The following is an 18,368-nucleotide window of genomic DNA, read 5'->3' as shown; positions in this document are numbered from 1 at the left end:
AAACAAGCTGGTCTAGGATTGCCAAAAATCCAACACACACAGTTCAGTGCTCGACGCATCAGGACTCAAAGGATGGAGCTTGTCTATGACAACTTGCCATGGCCAACTAGCCATGGCCAACTCACCGCAGTCAACTTGCCACGGGAACTAATATGGAAGAAAGAGTGGAATAGAACCGTTGAAGATTAACAGATTAACAGAGTTGGAAGAGACTTTATAGGTCCGTGATGGCGAACCTATGGCACGCGTGCCACAGGTGGCACGCGGAGCCATATCAGTGGGCACGCAAGCGTTGCCCTAGCTCAGCTCCAGCATGCATGCACACACCAGCCAGCTAATTTTCGGGCCTTTCGGGCCCATCGGAAATCAGGAAATGGACCGTTCCAGCCTCCGGGGGGGGTGGGGAAGGCCGTTTTCACCCTCCCCAGGCTCCAGGGGCTTTCTTGGAGCCTGGGGAGGGCAAAAAATGGGCCTACTGGGCCCACTGTGCCATCACGTGCCAAAAGCGGGGGAAGCACAAGGGGGGGTCATGCACGCATGCATGGGGCGACCGGGCACATTGAATTATGGGTGTGGGCACACACGCATGTGACCCCCCACACACACTTTTGGCACGCGACAGCAAAAAGGTTAGCCATCACTGTTATAGGTCATCTAGTCCTACCCCCTGCTCAATCAGGAGACCCTATGCCCGTGATGGCGAACCACACGTGGCCATATCAGTGGGCATGCGAGCTCAGCTCTGGCGCGCAGGCGTGTGCCGGCCAGCTAATTTTCAGGTCTTCTGGGCCCACCAGAAGTAGGGAAACAGGTTGTTTCCTGCCTCCAGAGGGCTTGGAGGAGGAGAGGCCCATTTTTCTTTCTCACTTGGCTCCAGGGCCTCTCTAGGAGTCTGGGGAGGGCAAAAACAGCCTTCCCCACCCACTCCCCCAGAGGCCAAAAACGGCCCGTTTGACAACTTCTGGTGGGATTGGAAGGCCCGTTTTTTGCTGTCCCCAGCCTCCAGGGCCTCTCTAGGAGTCTGGGGAGGGCGAAAACAGCCTTCCCCACCCGCCCACCCCGCAGGTCCTCCGGAGGCCGAAAACGGGCTGTTTGACAACTTCCGGTCCCACCATTTAAATAATTAAATCAAACTGTTGAATTGTCCCATTCCGAGTTGGCCATTGCGAGTCAGTTCTAGCCAATTGTCCCATTCCAGACTACAACTGTCTAGTCTAATAAACATTTTAGTCTAATAGACATTTAGACTTGGTTTGTCTCGTTTAATGAAAAGAAGGACCAGGGGAGAGATGCAGTTGTCGGTTGCTACCGGTTCGCCCCGGTTTGGGAGAACCGGTAGCAGGGGCGGTGGGAGGCTCCGCCCACCCACCCAGACGTCATCGAAAACACTCTGGGCATGCGCAGAACCTTGCCACGTGCTCCCAACAGCGACGGGATTTGAAACCCACTACTGGAGAGATGATAGCAGTCTTCCAAAATTTGAGGGACTGTCCCAAAGAAGAGGAGGTCCACTTATTCTCCAAAGCACCAGAAGGCAGGACAAGAAGCAATAGATGGAAACTAACCAAGGAGAGAAGCAACTTACAGCAGAACTAAGGAGGAATTTCCTAACAGAGAAAGCAATCAACCAATGGAATAGCTTCAGAAGTTATGGGTGCTCCATCACTAGAGGCTTTTAAAGAGAGACCGGACAACCATTTGACTGAAATGATACAGGGTCTTTGCCCAAACAGGGGGTTGGACTAGAAGACCTCCGAGGTCCCTTCCAACTCTGGTCATTCAATGTTTCACCTTAATTCCAGATTGCTTCTCTCTTGGGTTAGTTTCTAACCCTTGTTTCCTGTCCTGCCTTCTGGTGCTATGGAGTTATATAGAGTTGAGGTGTTGTGGCCCGTCAGCGACCTGTGCAGCTAGTAGCTGATTCCAACAGCGAGGAGACTGGTGTGGTGCTGCACCAGCAGCCTGTGCAGCTGGCACTCGAGTCGGACAATGAGGAGGCTGGAGAAGATGTGGTGCCAGAGGTGGGATTCAGCCAGGGCCTTCAGAACCTCCAGAAGCTCCCATAAGTAAAGAGGAAGAAGAGGAGGAGCCTCTTCTAGATGCACCAGCGCGCAGAGCTGCCAAAAGGCAGGAGTAGCTCCTCAAGAGGAGGTCTCCTCGAGAGTAAGGCTTGGGGCTAATTGGCCACTCCCTTAGCCTATTTAAGGAGGAACGCCGACTGAAGCAATTTGCAGGGAACAACTTAGTTCACATACCTTCGCGTCTGGATCTTAGTTCTCTTATCAGTTTCCTGCAAATTGCTTCTGGGCTTTCTGCCAATCCTAGTAAGATTATGATTATTTATTCTTTGGATTCTTGTAGGCTGTTAAGAAAGTTAATTAACTGCCTTTGTTTGAAAAAGACTGATTTAATTTAGTAAACTAAGGTTTGTACAGACTTTGTGTGTGCTGCGTTCTTTGGGGTCCGTAGTTGGGGCAGAACATGAGGGGACAACTGACACAAATTGACCCCCCAAAAAAAGCCATTAGAAATCTATGGTTTTCACAAAAAAAATCCTGCTGGAACCAGAATAGAAAGGGGGGGGGGGAAATGTTGTCTGCTTGAATTCTTTTGCTTTATAAAGGTCAAAAAACAAGAACGTGAAGGCGTTTTAAATTCCTGAAGATCTCATTTCTGGAATTAAAGGAGCAGAAGCCCAAATCCGATAATATCCATTGAACGAGGTCTCCATAAATCACCATAGAAAAAACGAGATATACAAAAATTATCACCCTGTCAGTTAATCCTTCGTTGGGTCACTTTTAGCATGAATGACGGCCTTACAACGTCTTCCCATGGAGTGAACCAAGTCTTTTAGTTCTGCAGCTGTTATCATGTGAAACCAAGATTGAATGATGGCTTCTATTAACTGGGTTTTATTGCTGGGTCGCTTCTGACTAACAAGTTTCTTAATCGGCTCCATAGATTTTTCAATTGGGTGAAGGTCTGGGCTATTCCCAGGCCATTCCAGCAGTGGAATAGGATTATCTTGAAACTCCAAAAAAAGTGGTGTTATTAGCCATCAAACCTCAAAACTACACTTTTCCCAAAAGATTCCCACAATTTTGGCCACTACCGTATGCTGACAAGCAGCAAGGAGGTTTGATTTGCATAAGTAGTTTCTTTTCTCAGAAAAGAAAAATCGAGTCTGGGGAGGATGACATTATGGGGACTGCCCCAAAAGGATCACAGTGAGGAGGTCTGGATGGTGACAAAACGGTAGCAAAAAATCTAAGGAGGAAATTGTCCAACCGCAGAAGAAACTGAGCTTTTAAGAACCCCAGTCAAGGAGGAACCGAGAGTGTTGAAGATGGAGGTGAGAAGGGGGAAAGAGACAGCCAGCAGCTGTGGATGAAAGGATGGGAATGGTTTTTCCATCAGGAGAAAAAGAGGGGAAGATATACTCTATGTGCAAAGAGGGAGCAAGAGGGGAACGTGGAGTGAGAAGGGGTAGAAGGGTTGAAAACGTCAAAGTGTAAATATATAGAGCTTTTCATTTTGTAAACAAAAAAAAATCTTCAAGAGTGAAGGAGGAGGATGAGAAAGAAGAAGGAAGGAAGAAGAGAAAGAAGAAGAGGAAGGAGGAGGAGGAGGAAGAAGAGGGAAGAAGAGAAAGAAAAAGGAGGAAGAGACGGAGATGGAGGAGGAGGAAAGAGGGAAGAGAAAGGAGAAAAGCAAGAAGAGGGAGGAGGAGGACGACGACGAGAAGAGGGAAGAAGAGAAAGAAAACGGAGGAAGAAGAGGGAGGAGGAAGAGACAGAGGAGGAGGAGGAAAGAGGGAAGAGGAGAAAGAAGAAAAAGAAGAGGAAGGAGGAGAGAGGAGGAAGAGGGGGAAGAAGAGAAAGAAAAAGGAGGAAGAAGAGGACGAGACGGAGGCGAAGGAGGAGGAGGAGGAGGAGGAAAGGGAAGAAGAGAAAAGAGAAAAAGAAGAAGAGGGAGAAGGAGAAGGAGGACGAGAGGGAGGAGGACGAGGAGGAAGACGGAAGAAGAGAAAGAAAAAGGAGGAAGAAGAGGACGAGACAGAGTCGAAGGAGGTGGAGGAGGAGGAAAGGGAAGAAGAGAAAAGAGAAAAAGAAGAAGAGGGAGAAGGAGGACGAGAGGGAGGAGGACGAGGAGGAAGACGGAAGAAGAGAAAGAAAAAGGAGGAAGAAGAGGACGAGACAGAGTCGAAGGAGGTGGAGGAGGAGGAAAAGGAAGAAGAGAAAGGAGAAAAAGAAAAGGAAGGAGGAGGACGAGGAGGAAGAAGAGGGAAGAAAAAGAAGGAGGAAGAGGAGGAGATGGGGAGGAAAGAGGGAAGAAGAAAAAGAAGAAAAAGGAGGAAAAGGAAGGAGAAGAAGAAGAAGAAGAGATTTGTTTTAATTTGAACTCCTCATGAAACAGGACAGTTGACATGGCAGTTTTCAATGCTAATGACAAGAAGGGGAGGAGGAGGAAGAGGAAGAGATGACGATTCAACTTTCAAACCCTCAGACGCCTCAAATGCACATATATAAACATTACCCCCTTTCCCCTAGGGTGGCTAGACAGGTCATTTTTTTCTTAATCCTCGACAGAAAATCTACTTATCGAGTCTTCTTGAATCCCTGCAGAATGTTAAGGGGAAACAAAGCTCCATAACTAAAGCAAAAAACAGCAACAGAAATGTAAATAAATGAATATTTAAGTGCCCTCAAGTCAGGTGAAATTCCCGCCAACTACCTCAGCCCGTCTTTCATTTTCATCCGGGAGGGATCGAGCCATAGAATTTTTAAGCAACTCACGGTAATTTATAAGTATCTCCGAAACTATTCATACTCCAAAACTTCTGTATTCTTTCCCTCGTTGTCTCGCCACATCCCGCTATTAACAGTTGAATATTATCGACTGGAAGAAAAACACGACTTTAAGAAGAAGAAAAAAATGTTTCTTCCTCATGATCTGTTATAACTTTGCAACTGAAGTTCTTTCTCCCCATCCTTCTCGACTAAACTGTCCGACTTCAGTCTTGAGCCCAATAAAAGAAGAAAAAAAAAAATTCCGCCACCTTTCTACACGGACATCTGTGAGTTCACAAAGGATGCTGGCTGAAATTACCAGCGCATCAATTAAACAAATGCCCTGACAATAATACACTTCTTTATTTCATTCCTTTTCCCTAGTTTTCCCTCCTCTGCTTCTCAAAAATCCAGGTTTCTAGGCTTTTTTTCAGGCAGCCAGCAAGCACCCTGCTGCCCATTGGGAGACTAAGGAACCCGGCTAAAGAGAAATACACGTAAAAGCCTACAAAAAGAAAACAAATACTGTACCTTTACAGGGAGGATACATGGGATTAGGGTGTGGCTAACTGATGAGGACTAATAAATCCAAAATAGATCTATCTTAGTCTCCTTATCTCCCAATGGGCAGCAGAGTGTTTGCTGGCTGCCTGAAAAAAGCCTAGAAACTAGTGGATTGTGATTTCACTGAACTAGGGCTGCATAAAAATCTTGGTTTACGTAGGAAGAACCTGGCTAAAGAGAAATACACATAAAGGCCTACGAATTCTGCCAGGCCCGTTAGCCTTAACGTGACGTATTTCTGTTTTGCAGAATTTGACGTTTCCTTCGGTTAAAAGCTTTCACTATTCCACCGGTCCAGCTATAAGCATCCTGGCCAAAAAATAAATTAAAAAAAGAGCTCCTTTTTCAGCGTTGGCTCAGTTGAAGCTTTTGGTCTACTCAGATCGGGTTTCTCGATGACTTGTGGAGGTTTCTCTTTTGTCCTGAAGTAACCAGAGGGGCATCTCCCAACTACAAAACCTTATCTGGCCCTCAAACTTTTTTGAAAAGTTTCTGTAGGCTGCAGCTTTTTTTTTTTTCCCTCCAAGTTGGATTTCCGATTTTTCCAAAGCACCCGAAGGCAAGACAAGTAGCAACGGATGGAAACTAGTCAAGGAGAGAAGCAACCTAGAACTAAGGAGAAATTTCCTGACAGGGAGAACAATTAATCGGTTGGAACGACTTGCCTCCAGAAGTTGTGGATGCTCCAACACTGGAAGTTTTTAAGAAGAGACTGGACAACTATTTGTCTGAAATGGTAGCGGGTTTCCTGCTTGGGGGCTGGACTAGAAGACCTCCAAGGTGGAACAAGCTTGCCTCCAGAAGTGTTCTGACCCAGCTCTCCAAACACGACAAACCCTCTGAAGTGAACTCAAAGATTCCTTTGTCAGGAGCGCCAGCAGCCACAGCAAAAAGTTTCTCTCTCACCGCAGGCTAACAAGTCCGTCCGGCCGGGAGATGAATAGTTGTCTGCCACATCTACTCAATGATGCACCCTGCCTTTTATCCCCAGAGCTAAGGTGGGGCTTCACTAGCAGCAGTGGCTTTTCCGTCCCAAGGACCAGCCCATAGATTTCCACTGCTCTCCTCTCCTCTGCCTTCTTAGATCTGTGCGTCAGGCACTGGACCCAGCTGTTCCTCCTCTTCCTCATCAGCCACCTCCAGACCTGAGGGCTGTTGACTCTCCATCTGAGGGCTGACGGACGTCCCAGGCTCCGCCTCTGTCTCTTTCTCTCTGCCAGCTCCATTTCCTCTTCTCCCTCGGAGCTCTCAGGTTGCCTTGATGGTGACCCTGACTCCCACACCTCCTCCTCCTCTGATTCGGCTGCCGGAGGGGCCGGCGGCCGACAGGCCACAAGAAGAAGTTGTGGCTGCTCCATCACTGGAGGTTTATAAAAAGAGACTACGATAACTATTTGTCTGAAATGGTGTGGGGTCTCCTGCTTGGACTAGAAGACCTCTCAGGTCCCCTCCAACTCTTGTCATTGTACTATTCTTAGGGGAGTGGGCTTTCCTCACGTCTCTAGAGCCCATTTTGGGGGGTTTTAATCCGGCCAAATCTATTTAATTATTTTAATTTTTAATCATTGTTGTGTCTTGTGTTTTTAAATTGGTTGTACACCGCCCTGAGTCCTTCGGGAGAAGGGCAGTATAGAAATAAAATTATTATTATTATTATTATTCTGATCTTACCTACAAGGGTAATCCTAAGGGGGTCACTCTCAAAGTCATGGACGTTACAGAGTTCTCCCACCAGATGAAAGATGCGGATTATTATTATTATTACCGTGTTTCCCCAAAAATAAGACCCTGTCATATTTTTTTGAACCCTGAAATAAGCGCTTGGCCTTATTGCCATGCACTCAAAAGACAAAAGATGTCTTATTTTGGGGGAAACAGAGTATTACTGTGTTTTCCCAAAAATAAGACCCTGTCTTATATTTTTTTGGACCCTGAAATAAGCGCTTGGCCTTCTTTTCGGAGAGGTCTTATTATTTTAGGGCTCATGGAGCACGACGGGGATCCTCTTGCCGTCTTACCTGATTTCCAGCTCTGTCTCCCTAACCCTAACCAGAGGAAATGGCGGGAACCGGCTGTGCATGCATTTAAATATTTTCGGGGAGGGCTTATTTTAGCACACGCACTCAAAAGCCAGATTGGGCTTAGTATCAGGGGATGTCTTATTTTCAGAGAAACAGGATATTATTATTCACTTTATTCATTAAACATGTATGATGTTCCACATTATGTTCATTATTATTATTATTATTATTATTATTATTATTATTATTATTATTTAAATATGAAACTCAGTCAACTGAACATTCAAAAATGCATTACAAATACCATTGACTGGTGCTAATGATTGATACAGGTTGCTACCAGTGTTGTCGTTGTTGTTGTTGTTATTATTATTACTATTATTATTATTATCATCATCATCTCTCTCAGCATCTGAAGATCAAGACAGACACTCAGAATAGATTACCCGCCTTTTAAAACCTATATAGCAGCCAATAAAGCTTGAGAATTCCATATTTCCACAGATTTTGGCACTCACGCTGAAAAGGCGCTCCCAGGCAAAGCCAAATGGAGATATGACCCAGGAGGCATCACCCAACATCTTGCTTAATCTGCTTACTTGAAATAACCCCCGTCCTGCCTTCACCCCCCCCAAAAAAAGGCCGCGTTTGCATAATCATAATTACCATTTTCACGGTGTGTCCTTACTCCAGATCATTGTAATTAGTTCTGTTTTGCTCTCTCTCTCTCTCTCTTTTTAAATCTGAATTACAGAGGTGGGAATTAGCAGAGTGCCAAAAACACAAGCGACTCCCTCCATCAGCCAGGTGGATTTTCCATCAGGATCTACCTGTCCACTTGCTTGGCATGCTGGACCAAACCTGAATTACTCGGGGCGCCTTCCCTGGGCAGGATCCAGGCAGGCGTGGGGGTGGGTACTCAGGGGCAGCACCAAGGAGGACGGTGCACAACCGGGAGTGCCAATGCAATTGCAGAGAAGCTGCTAGGCCTAGGGGGGTCCTGACTGTGCCCCTCCCCATTCCATCTCTCTGCAAGGGGGCAAAGCAGCTGAGACCCCCTTGGGGGAGGGGAGCTCCCTCCTGACCTCTGTATCCCTTCCCACCTCCTGTGAGGGGGACCAAGCAGCTGAGATGCAGTCCTACGGGGGTTCAGAGCCCCCTCCTCACCTGTGCCCTCCGTTCCTCCCTCTGTGCAAGAGGGCAAAGCATCCAAGATCCCTTTCTGGGGGGGGTCCAGAGCCCCCCTCCTCACCTGTGCCCTCCCTTCCTCCCTCTCCCTGCAAGGGGGGGGCACAGCATCCGAGATCTCTTCCTAGGAGGACCCCTCCTGATCTTTGCATCCCCTCCTACTTCCCTGAAAGGGGGCCGGGAAGCCCACACCCCCTTGTAGGGGGGCCGAGAACCCCCTCCTGACCTCTCCATCTCTTCCCACCTCCCTTCGAGGGGGACAAAGCAACTGGGATCCCTTTCTAGGGAATCCCCTCCTGAACCTCTGCATCTCCACCTTCCTGCAGGCAGCCAAGATCCAGTCCTGGAGGGGTGGAGGGTCCAGAGCCCGCTCCTCACCTGTGCCCTCCCCTCCTCCCTCTCTCTGCAAGGGGGCAAAGCATCCCAGTTCTCTTTCTAGGAGGGCCCCTCCTGATCTTTGCCCCCCCTCCCTCCCTCCCTGCAAGGGGGCAAATTAGCAACCAAGAATTCCTTACTAGTGGAGCCCGGAGCCCCCTCCTCACCTGTGGCCCCCCTCCCTCCCTCTCCTTGCAAGGGGGGCAAAGCATCCGAGATCTCTTTCTAGGAGGGCCCCTCCTGAGCTTTGCCCCCCCCTCCCTCCCTCCCTGCAAGGGGGCAAATTAGCAACCAAGAATTCCTTACTAGCAGAGCCCGGAGCCCCCTCCTCACCTGTGCCCCCCTCCCTCCCTGCAAGGGGGCAAATTAGCACCTGTACCCTCCCCTCCCTCCCTCTCCCTGCAAAGGGGGGGGGCAAAGCATCCCAGTTCTCTTTCTAGGACGGCCCCTCCTGATCTTTGCCCCCCCTCCCTCCCTGCAAGGGGGCAAACTAGCAACCAAGAATTCCTTACCAGCGGGGCCCGGAGCCCCCTCCTCACCTGTGCCCCCCCTCCCTCCCTGCAAGGGGGCAAATTAGCACCTGTGCCCTCCCCTCCTCCCTCTCCCTGCAAGGGGGGCAAAGCATCCAAGATCTCTTTCTAAGAGGGCCCCTCCTGATCCTTGCCCCCCTCCCTCCCTCCCTGCAAGGGGGCACACTAGCAACCAGGAATTCCTTACTAGCGGGGCATGGAGCCCCCTCCTCACCTGTGCCCCCCCTCCCTCCCTGCAAGGGGGCAAATTAGCACCTGTACCCCCCCTCCCTCCCTCTCCCTGCAAGGGGGGGAAAGCATCCCAGCTCTTTCTAGAAGGGCCCCTCTTTGCCCCCCCTCCCTCCCTCCCTCCCTGCAAGGGGGCAAACTAGCAACCAAGAATTCCTTACTAGCGGGGCCCGGAGCCCCCTCCTCACCTGTGCCCCCCTCCCTCCCTGCAAGGGGGCAAAGAAAGAGAGATCCCTTTCTATGGGGGTGGGGGGCATGCAGCCTCCCTCTCCTCTGCCTGGCAGGCAACGACCCCCCCTCCCCTCCCCAGCCACGTCGCCCTCCTCCAAGGACAAGCCCCCCCACCCCCCCACCCTTTCCTAGCTTTGCATCCTCCGCGCACATGCACACCCTCCTCCTCCTCCTCCCCCCACCCCAAGATCTACCCCCTCCCAGCTGCAAGGCGGGGGTGTGGGGGGGGCACTCACCGGGTCTTCGCTGGCTGGCAGGCGAGGGGCGGGAGGAGGAAGACCCCCCCCCCAAAAAAATGCCTCTGCAGAGCCGGGAAAGGAGCAGCGGGAGCAGCGCTTGCTTGCCGGGCTGGCGTGGTACTGGGCGGGGGGGGGGGGCAGTGCGCGCTCCCGAGGCGGGTGGGGGGGGGCGAGGGAGGGGGGAGGCAAAGCAGCCGCGGCAGCAGCAGCAACAGCGCGCCGCCGTGGAAGGACGGCGCGCCAATCTGGGCTTCTGGTCGCCCCGCCCACTGGAGGAGGAGGAGGGGGGGGAAGGGGGCGGGGCGGAAGGCGGGCCGCCGCGACGCGCGAGGCTCGAAAAGTCCTCACGTGACCCTTTCGGCGATTGGCCGAGAAATTCGGAGGGGGGAGGGAGGGGCGGGGAAAGGGAGAGAAAGGGGCGCGGCCTCAGCGCTTTAGTTGGCTGGCATGGTTTGATTGACGGGCGGGGGGCGGAGGAAGGACGTTGAATTCCCGTGCGGGGCGGAAAGCATCCAAAGGGAAATGACAGCTCCGGTAGCGGCGGCAGGGCGGGACTTTAAGGTCCCGCGATTCTGATAGGCAGCTGGGCTGCCGAATAGGGAAGCGAGGGAAGACGAAGGAGGAGGAGGAGGAGGAGGAGGTGCCACGCGGGATGACAGACAGCGCTTCCAGCCGATGAGAGCGGCGGAACGAAGCCAAGGCCGGCCTATGAGGGGGCTGCTGCGGGCGGAAGGGGGGGGTTGCTGCGAGAATGCGGGGCCACTCTCTCTCTCCCTCTTCTTCTCGCTGATCTGGCGAGCCCGGCAAGTGCCGTCCTAGAGCGGCGTCGCTTGGCGGGGGGCCGCCCATGGGGTCCTGAGGCGAGGTGAGTAGCGCGGCCTTTTTCCCGCCTAAACCGGAGGCCGGAGAGGGAGCCGTGAAAGGCCGGATAGTCGGCTTTGGCCGCCGCGGGGCCCACAGGCCGGGCGGGCTCGAATCCTTTTCCTCAGGGGCCTCTCCTCGGTTGTTGGGGGGGAAAGGGAAGGGAAAAGGCGGTCTAATTTTAACCCCCCTCAATCGCCTCATGGAAGAGAAATACCTGCGTCGTGTGGAAAGGGGTTTTTTTTTTGAGGGGAGGGAGTGTGGGGGGGGGTCTTTTTTTTTTTTTTTTATGGCGCCTGTGACTCGAGTTCCCCTTTTTCGGGCCTCAGCCAAAGGAGGCCCCCAGCATTCACTGGAGCCCTGATGGATGTTACCTAGTTTGGGTCACGAAACGTCTGCAAAGAAAAAAAAAAAAAACAGCCGGCTCAGAAAGGGATGAAGGATCCCCCTCAGTCTTCTCCTCCTCCTCCTCTTCTCCACAAACCCCCATTCCTTTTTTTTTAAAGCACTGATGATGTTACCTAGTTGGGTGATGAGACGTCTGCAAAGAAAACAACCAAGCTCAGAGAGCACCAAGGACACCATTTTATTATTATTATTATTATTATTATTATTATTATTATTATTATTATTATTATTAATTTTGATTTATATGCTGCCCTTCTCCGGAGACTCAGGGCGGCTTACAATGCGCTAAGCAATAGCCTTTTGTATATTTTTATACAAAGTCAGCTTATTGCCCCCACAATCTGGGTCATCAATTGACCAACCTTAGAAAGGATGGAAGGCTGAGTCAACCTTGAGCCTGGTGAGATTTGAACTTACAGTAATTGCAGGCAGCTGGTGTTAAATTACAATGCATTAGTCTGCTGAGCTATCCAGGCTCCACCATAATCCTCCCCCTCCTCTTCTTCTTCCTCCTCTTTCTTCTTCCTCCTCCTCTTCACAAGCTCCACTCCCTCCTAGCCCTGATGATGTTTCCTAGTTGGGTCATGAAACGTCTGTGAGAAAACAGCCAAGCTCAGAAAGGATCAAGGACACCCCACTGTCGTCGTCCTCTTTTAAGCCTTCTGGGAAGGGCCAATCATCTCCTGGCCTTACTCCCGAGTTGTCCTTTTTGCTTTAGCTGCTCTTGCCTTCTGGCAGCTCTGCGCATGCGCGCACTAGGAACAGGCTCCTCCTGTTCCTCTGCCTCTCTGCTGTCCGACTCTGGAGGCTCTGGAGTCTGCGCATCACTCCCAGATGGCCCTGGCCCCATCTCTGCCTCCGACGCAGAGCCCTCGTCCGGGCCTTCACCAGACTCCAGGACTGGCCCATGTTCCTCCCCAGCCTCCTCACTGTCCAACTCTGCTGCCAGCTCCCGCGGGCTGCTGGCGGACCACAACACTCGGATTGTTGGGGGCCATAGACCGACATTGTAAACCATTTAGAGAGGGCTGTAAAGCATTATGAAGCGGTATATAAATCTAAGCACTATTGCCAGTGCCATAATCTCCAGGGCAAGGCCAAATGAATTAAATGAAACAAGTAGAGATTTCCTGTTCAGTTCTAGTGAACTCATAAAAGCAAAAAATTCCCAGTTTACAATATCCACTGTTTTTGTTGTTTTTTTGTTGTTTGAAAAATAGCCAAAGCTTTATGGGGGGACATACGTAGAATGTCTTTTTATACGCTTTTACCCATCGCCTTATTTTTTTTTCCTTCTTTTATTCTAGGGCATCTCTTTTTCCGTTCTGGCTACTGACTACCAAGGCTGTTTAAATGAGAATGTCCTTGGCCCAGAGAGTGCTACTCACATGGCTCTTTACGTTACTCTTCCTGATCATGTTGGTGTTAAAACTGGATGAAAAGGCACCCTGGAACTGGTTTCTCATATTTATCCCGGTTTGGATATTTGATACCATTCTTCTAGTGATGATCATCGTGAAAATGGCTCGCCGTTGTAAGTCCGGCTACGATCCTCGCAACGGCTCTCAGAATCTCAAGAAAAAAGCATGGTACTTGACGGCGATGCTTCTGAAGCTGGCCTTCTGCCTTGCCCTGTGCGCGAAACTGGAACAATTTACTGCCATGAAACTTTATTACGTCTTTATTCCCCTTTGGATTCTGCTCATCGGTGGGATGATAGAACTCGGCTATAATATTTTCTACGTAAGGAGGGACTAAACTTTCATTTTGTTTGTTTTCACATTCCTGAGCAACGCTGCTATGAGCTTTACCGCCTCTAAAAAGGAATTATTTAAAATAGGCATTTGCTCTGCAAGCTGTTAAGATGTGATTCTTCAGTATGCGAAGCGGAGCCATCTAATGTTCCATGTACATATTGTAAATAAAACCACCTCATATTTTCTGTGGTTTTTACATTTTATGTTTTTGCGTCCGACGTGTCTAGAGACGGTACACAAATTTGCAATTACGCAGCAGTATACCAGAACCCTTAGTATTTTTGCTTGTTGTGACCTAGGCTTACTGAGTCGTTACAGGACACAATCAGTCTCAAACAAAGCTATTTTATTATAACAGCTGAGAATTACTTCATTCCCAGTTTAATCCAAATTAATGCCAAAACAAGTCCTTCAGAAAAAGTCCTTGGGGCTTATCACAAACCTTTATCTTCTTTGGCACGCTGCCAAAGTCCTTTCTTGGCAAAGCCCCATGAACTTCAGAAACAAGAGATGCCAACTGGAAAACTGATTTAGCAACGTTGCTTTCCTACAAAGAGCCCAAGAGCCTTTGCTGCTCTTTTAAGCCTTATGGGAGGGGCCAATCATCTCCTGGCCTTACTCCTGAGTCATCCCTTTTGCTTTAGTTGTTCTTGCCTTCTGGCAGCTCTGCACATGCGTGCACTAGGAACAGGCTCCTCCTGTTCCTCTGCATGCCTGCTGTTCGATTCTGGAGGCTCCGGAGTCCGTGCATCACTCCCAGATGGCCCTGGCCCCATCTCTGCCTCCGATGCAGAGCCCTCATCCGGGCCTTCCCCTGACTCCAGGACTGGCCCATGTTCCTCCCCAGCCTCCTCACTGTCCGACTCCGCTGCTAGCTCTGCAGGCTGCTGGCAGACCACAACATTGCTGCTGTTTTAGCTATTATACTCAAATTCACCATCTTTCCAAGATGTACAATTCCACATATTAATAATTCTGGTCATTAAATCCGCATTTCTCTGGGGGCATCCAAATTGCAGAAGGCAGTTTTTTTAAAAAGTATCTAAGCAGATGAACAAATTCTTGCATATAATCAAAAAAATTAAAATGTGAATTGTGGGGGGGAACGAGAAGGGAAAGAGGAAAAGGTGTAGGATAAATGGGGAAAGACAGCCCTTCCTGTGCAGTAGAATAAGGCAACTACATACAATCTCAACTTTTTAAAGGTAAAGGTATCCGACTGCAGGGTATGGTATTCATACTCATCTCCGTTTCTTGGCCGAGGGAGCCAGCGTTGTCCAAAGACGTTTTCCATGATCATCTGGTCAGCATGGCTATATGCCAAAGATGCACAGAACGCCGTTACCTTCCCACCAAAGTGGTACCTGTTTCTCTACTCGCAATTGCATCCTTTTCAAAGAGTGGCGCGGTGGCCTAGAGGTGGAGCTCTCGCCTCACAATCAGGAGGAGGTGAATTCGATCCTAGGTAGAGGCAGATATTTCTCTCTCTGGGCCCAATGAGAATATATCTGCCGAACAAAACTCCGCATCGGCGACAGGAAGGGCATCCGGCCAGTAAACAGTTGCCCAGACTCCACCCCGCAAGGGGATTATGGGGTCGTTAAAAGAAGATAAATTTGCATCCTTTCAAGATTGCTAGGTGGGCAGGAGCTGAGGCAAGGAACGGGAGCTCCCCCCAGCCCGCACAGAGCTCGGGTCTCGAACCTGGGCTGCCAGCTTTCCACCTGACAAGCACCCCTTCGCATACAATCAACCAACCCTATAATACGGTTGATACTAGCAGCATTAGGTACCGAGTATTTTATATCCTTCAGATTTAAAACACTACAATGTGGAATTTTGTCTCCTGTGAACATTTTGGTTTCTTGTTTCCAATACGGGACAGGCTTTATACTGCTACTAGATACAAAGCTATGGAGGCTGCATATAGTTGCTACGGAAAAATGACTGCTCAGCTGTATTTGCACGACATATTTAACTGGGTCAAGGTAGAGATTGGTGTGTAACTTGATACAAACGTGAAATAACCATTTCAGGAGCTGATTAAGCCTTTCCCAGATACGCCATGCAAACTGTCAGATTATTAGCAGCCCCTTCCCACATTTTAAGACGGAAACAGCATCCTAGAGAAGTTTCTTGACCATGGGGCTTTTCGGAGTTCCCGATTTCCATTTTACTTGCCTTGCAGCCACACTGCGAGTGGGGAAAAGCAGCAAAAGAGAATTGGCAGCAGCTGAAAGAACTGGGGAGAAGGGGAAAATTGTTGTGCACACAACTCACAATTGCACATCGTGGTGTCAGAGAAGTTGGATGATTTAACATCGGCTGAAAGAGGCTTCCTATATAGCAGTTGGCAATTCCTCATTTAGTAACTCGGATATTCTGTTAACCCATATGAATAGAATTGAAATTGATTTGCTACAGTTATTAGTTAAATTCAGGGCTGGGGGATTCCTATAGCAAAGTGGAAAGCAGTCCAATGGGAAAATGGATGGTTTCACAGCCACGTCTTATATTTTTTTAATCAGGTTGAAAGAAGCAGTAAAATTTACTCAAGTGTGCAAAAACTCTACCGCATTGGGTACAACGTTTTGTAACTTCTACCCTCGTCGTAAGACTTTTTAAGTCCCATAAAAAAATCCTGAATTGTAGGAGGACCTGGAAGAGAACGTGGAAGATTTTATAGCTAAATAGATCTAAAGCAGGGGTCCCCAACCTTTCGGACCTTTATAATTTTAAATTCCGCGGACCACTAATATGATCTACCTAATGACCGGCTGGGTGGGCGTGGCTAGGTGGGCATGTGACTGGGTGGGCATGGCCAACTCGATGTCACTCGCATCAAGGGGCGCATCACCGGCCTCTACTCACCCCTCCCCTCCCAGCCACTCCTCACCTGCCCGCCTGGGCTCCTTAGGGCCCCAACAGGAAGCAGTTGTTGGAGCTAAGCAGCCACCACGAGAAAGTTGGCCAAACAGCTGGCTCAGTTCAAATTGGATCTGGCCGAGAAGGAGGCTCAGCAGAAGCACCTCACAGAGGACTAGGAGCATAGGCTTTCCAAGAAGAGGGAAGATCTGCGGGGTGCAAGGCCAGGTACCGGCGCCTGGAGGCTCAGCGGGTTGAGATGGTCGGCCAGTTCCAGGCCATGAGGCAGTCCCACTGGAACAAGGCCCTCCGGCTCTTCACCACCAGCGGCGCTTCCCTCCAGCCTTCGCCCAAAGCCCCACACCAGGAGGCTGAAGCAGACCCCGAGTCAGGATTTCTGCCCCCCTCTGCCCCATACAAAAAGGCCCCCGAAGGGGGGAGACTTCTGCAGCAACACAAATGCTCATTGTACATATCCGGCCCAGGGGCCGTAGTTTGATTTAGTGCAATATAAAAAATGCAAATAACTTTTCTGTGGACCACCAAAATTTTCTCGCGGACCACCAGTTGGTGACCGCTGATCTAAAGGATTCGAGCAGTTTATCTTTCCATTTGTGCCCCAACAACTGTAGATTTCATCATTGTACTTGGGCCTTTCTGCTTTCCAAGGTGCATCGGTAATCTTCCTTTCTCAACAAGTTGTAAATTAAATAATCTCAGAAGCGCTTGATGGCCAATGCTCAATTTGTGCACATTGTGGCATCGTTATCATTATAAGCTTTTGACGCTGTTAAGCCAAAATTTAAATGCCGTATCCGCTTACAAAGGATTGTATATTTAGTTGTAGGTGTTTCAGTTACACCCTTCCATTTAAGAGGAGTTATTGGGCAGTATAGAAGGATAATAAAAACCAGTTTGTTCCTGTACATAACAGGGTTTCAAACGGGGAACAAGAAGTATCACCTCTTATCATTTTCTCTATAATCGTCTGAGGATTTTTCGTTTTCGCCATTATGAAGATACGTTACTCTGCATGTAAACCAATCTGAATTACTCCATCTGGTCAAGTTTGTCACTCTAATTTTTATGCTACTCCCAAGTTTTGCTTTTTAATTTAAAAAAATAAATAAAACAAGCATGAGAATATTGGTTACCGGACAGCTAATAGGCGTAAGATGTTCTTTATAAGCCATTCAGCTAAGCAGAGAGAATAGATATTTTCATGCCGTTAACGAAAAAAGCTCGTCAAGATGAAGGAACTCCTCCCTCCCCTCGCTACTTTGGTAACCAAGAAATTTAATAACGACGGATGAGTATCTGTCTTCCAACTCACTCTTCGAAAAAAAGGCCTAGCTGCTGAAAATCATTTTTAAGAACATGTTGAAGGGATGGATAACACTGATGACCGTATAGGAATTTGGAAACAGGCTGTCTTAGAAAATCCGGTGCTCTACTCAAGAGAAATGTACTACGAATACCCAGTCTGTGGAAGAGCTTACTTTTTAAGTCAACACGCTTTAGCCATGTTTCAAAATTAACAGAGAAATGCAAACTCTGAGAAAGAGAGTTACTAACTTCTTCCTGAGACAAGAGACGGAAGGGGTATATTAGTAACACCGTTGCCTGAGTTGACCCCTGCAATCCAAGGAACCATTTCCTGGCCCAAATACAACAGGAAAAGGCTGCCATCTGCTGATCATCTAAAGACAGGGGTGTCCAAAACTTTGGCAACTTTTTGTGGACTTCCAACTGCCAGAATTCCCCAGCCAGTATGATTGGCTGGGGAATTCTGGGAGTTTGAAGTCCACGGGTTTTAAAGCTGCTAAGGTTGGATAAGCTCAGATATTGCTGTTTTCCTGAGCAGCGTGGATTTGATTTAAATCAACTCAGTTTAAATCACGGTTTAAAACACTAGTAAAAAGGCTTGATTTAAATCGACTCGATTTAAATCATAATATTTAAAGAGCAGCTGCCGTCTCTGTCCCGCAGCGGCGACTCCTCTGACCCGCTGTTGACTCATCGACAGTCCCAATATTGCAGAATATACAGCCTCATATGCTACATAACTAAGCTCCCATTTCATGCTGAATAAGTTATTGATGTATCTTAAATAGAAAACTATCTCTAGGTAGATTTTTACTCCAAAAGCGTTTTATTAAAATAAATTGGATAATTTTTTTTTTAAAAATCCAATTTAAATTTTAAAAAATCCAATTTAAATTTTAAAAAATCCAATTTAAATTTTAAAAAATCTGTTTTTTTTTAATTTATGTTTTTTTTAAAAAAAAACATCGATTTTTATCCACCC

At 48.5% G+C, this 18,368-nt stretch overlaps 2 protein-coding genes across 3 annotated transcripts in view; one reads left to right on the top strand and one right to left on the bottom strand.

Moving 5' to 3' along the window:
- The window catches only part of PHTF2 (putative homeodomain transcription factor 2), a 71,098-nt gene extending 60,379 nt beyond the window's left edge, over positions 1-10,719 (bottom strand). The window contains exon 1 of one of the 2 annotated variants that reach the window (XM_087874336.1): positions 10,167-10,719. The gene's annotated coding sequence lies outside the window, so the exon portion shown is untranslated. The remainder of the gene's footprint in view (positions 1-10,166) is intronic. The other variant, XM_087874338.1, reaches the window with a different exon arrangement.
- Positions 10,720-10,901: 182 nt separating this feature from the next.
- On the top strand, positions 10,902-13,380 carry TMEM60 (transmembrane protein 60). Its single transcript, XM_060692689.2, has 2 exons — positions 10,902-11,034; positions 12,746-13,380. The coding sequence occupies exon 2, from the start codon at positions 12,792-12,794 to the stop codon at positions 13,194-13,196; it is 405 nt and encodes a 134-aa protein (XP_060548672.1). The 5' UTR covers positions 10,902-11,034; positions 12,746-12,791; the 3' UTR covers positions 13,197-13,380.
- The last annotated feature ends 4,988 nt before the right edge of the window (positions 13,381-18,368 follow it).

The sequence above is a fragment of the Pantherophis guttatus genome, chromosome 7 (assembly GCF_059756535.1).
Source record: "Pantherophis guttatus breed Tessera chromosome 7, ASM5975653v1, whole genome shotgun sequence".
Lineage (NCBI taxonomy): Eukaryota > Metazoa > Chordata > Lepidosauria > Squamata > Colubridae > Pantherophis > Pantherophis guttatus.
The sequence above is the reverse complement of the archived record's forward strand: the minus strand, read 5'-3'. Positions and strand labels throughout refer to the sequence as shown.

What these genes read in the sequence shown, in the direction of transcription:
- TMEM60 (XM_060692689.2), top strand. Translation starts at nt 12,792, where the DNA reads ATGAGAATGTCCTTGGCCCAGAGAGTGCTACTCACATGGCTCTTTACG.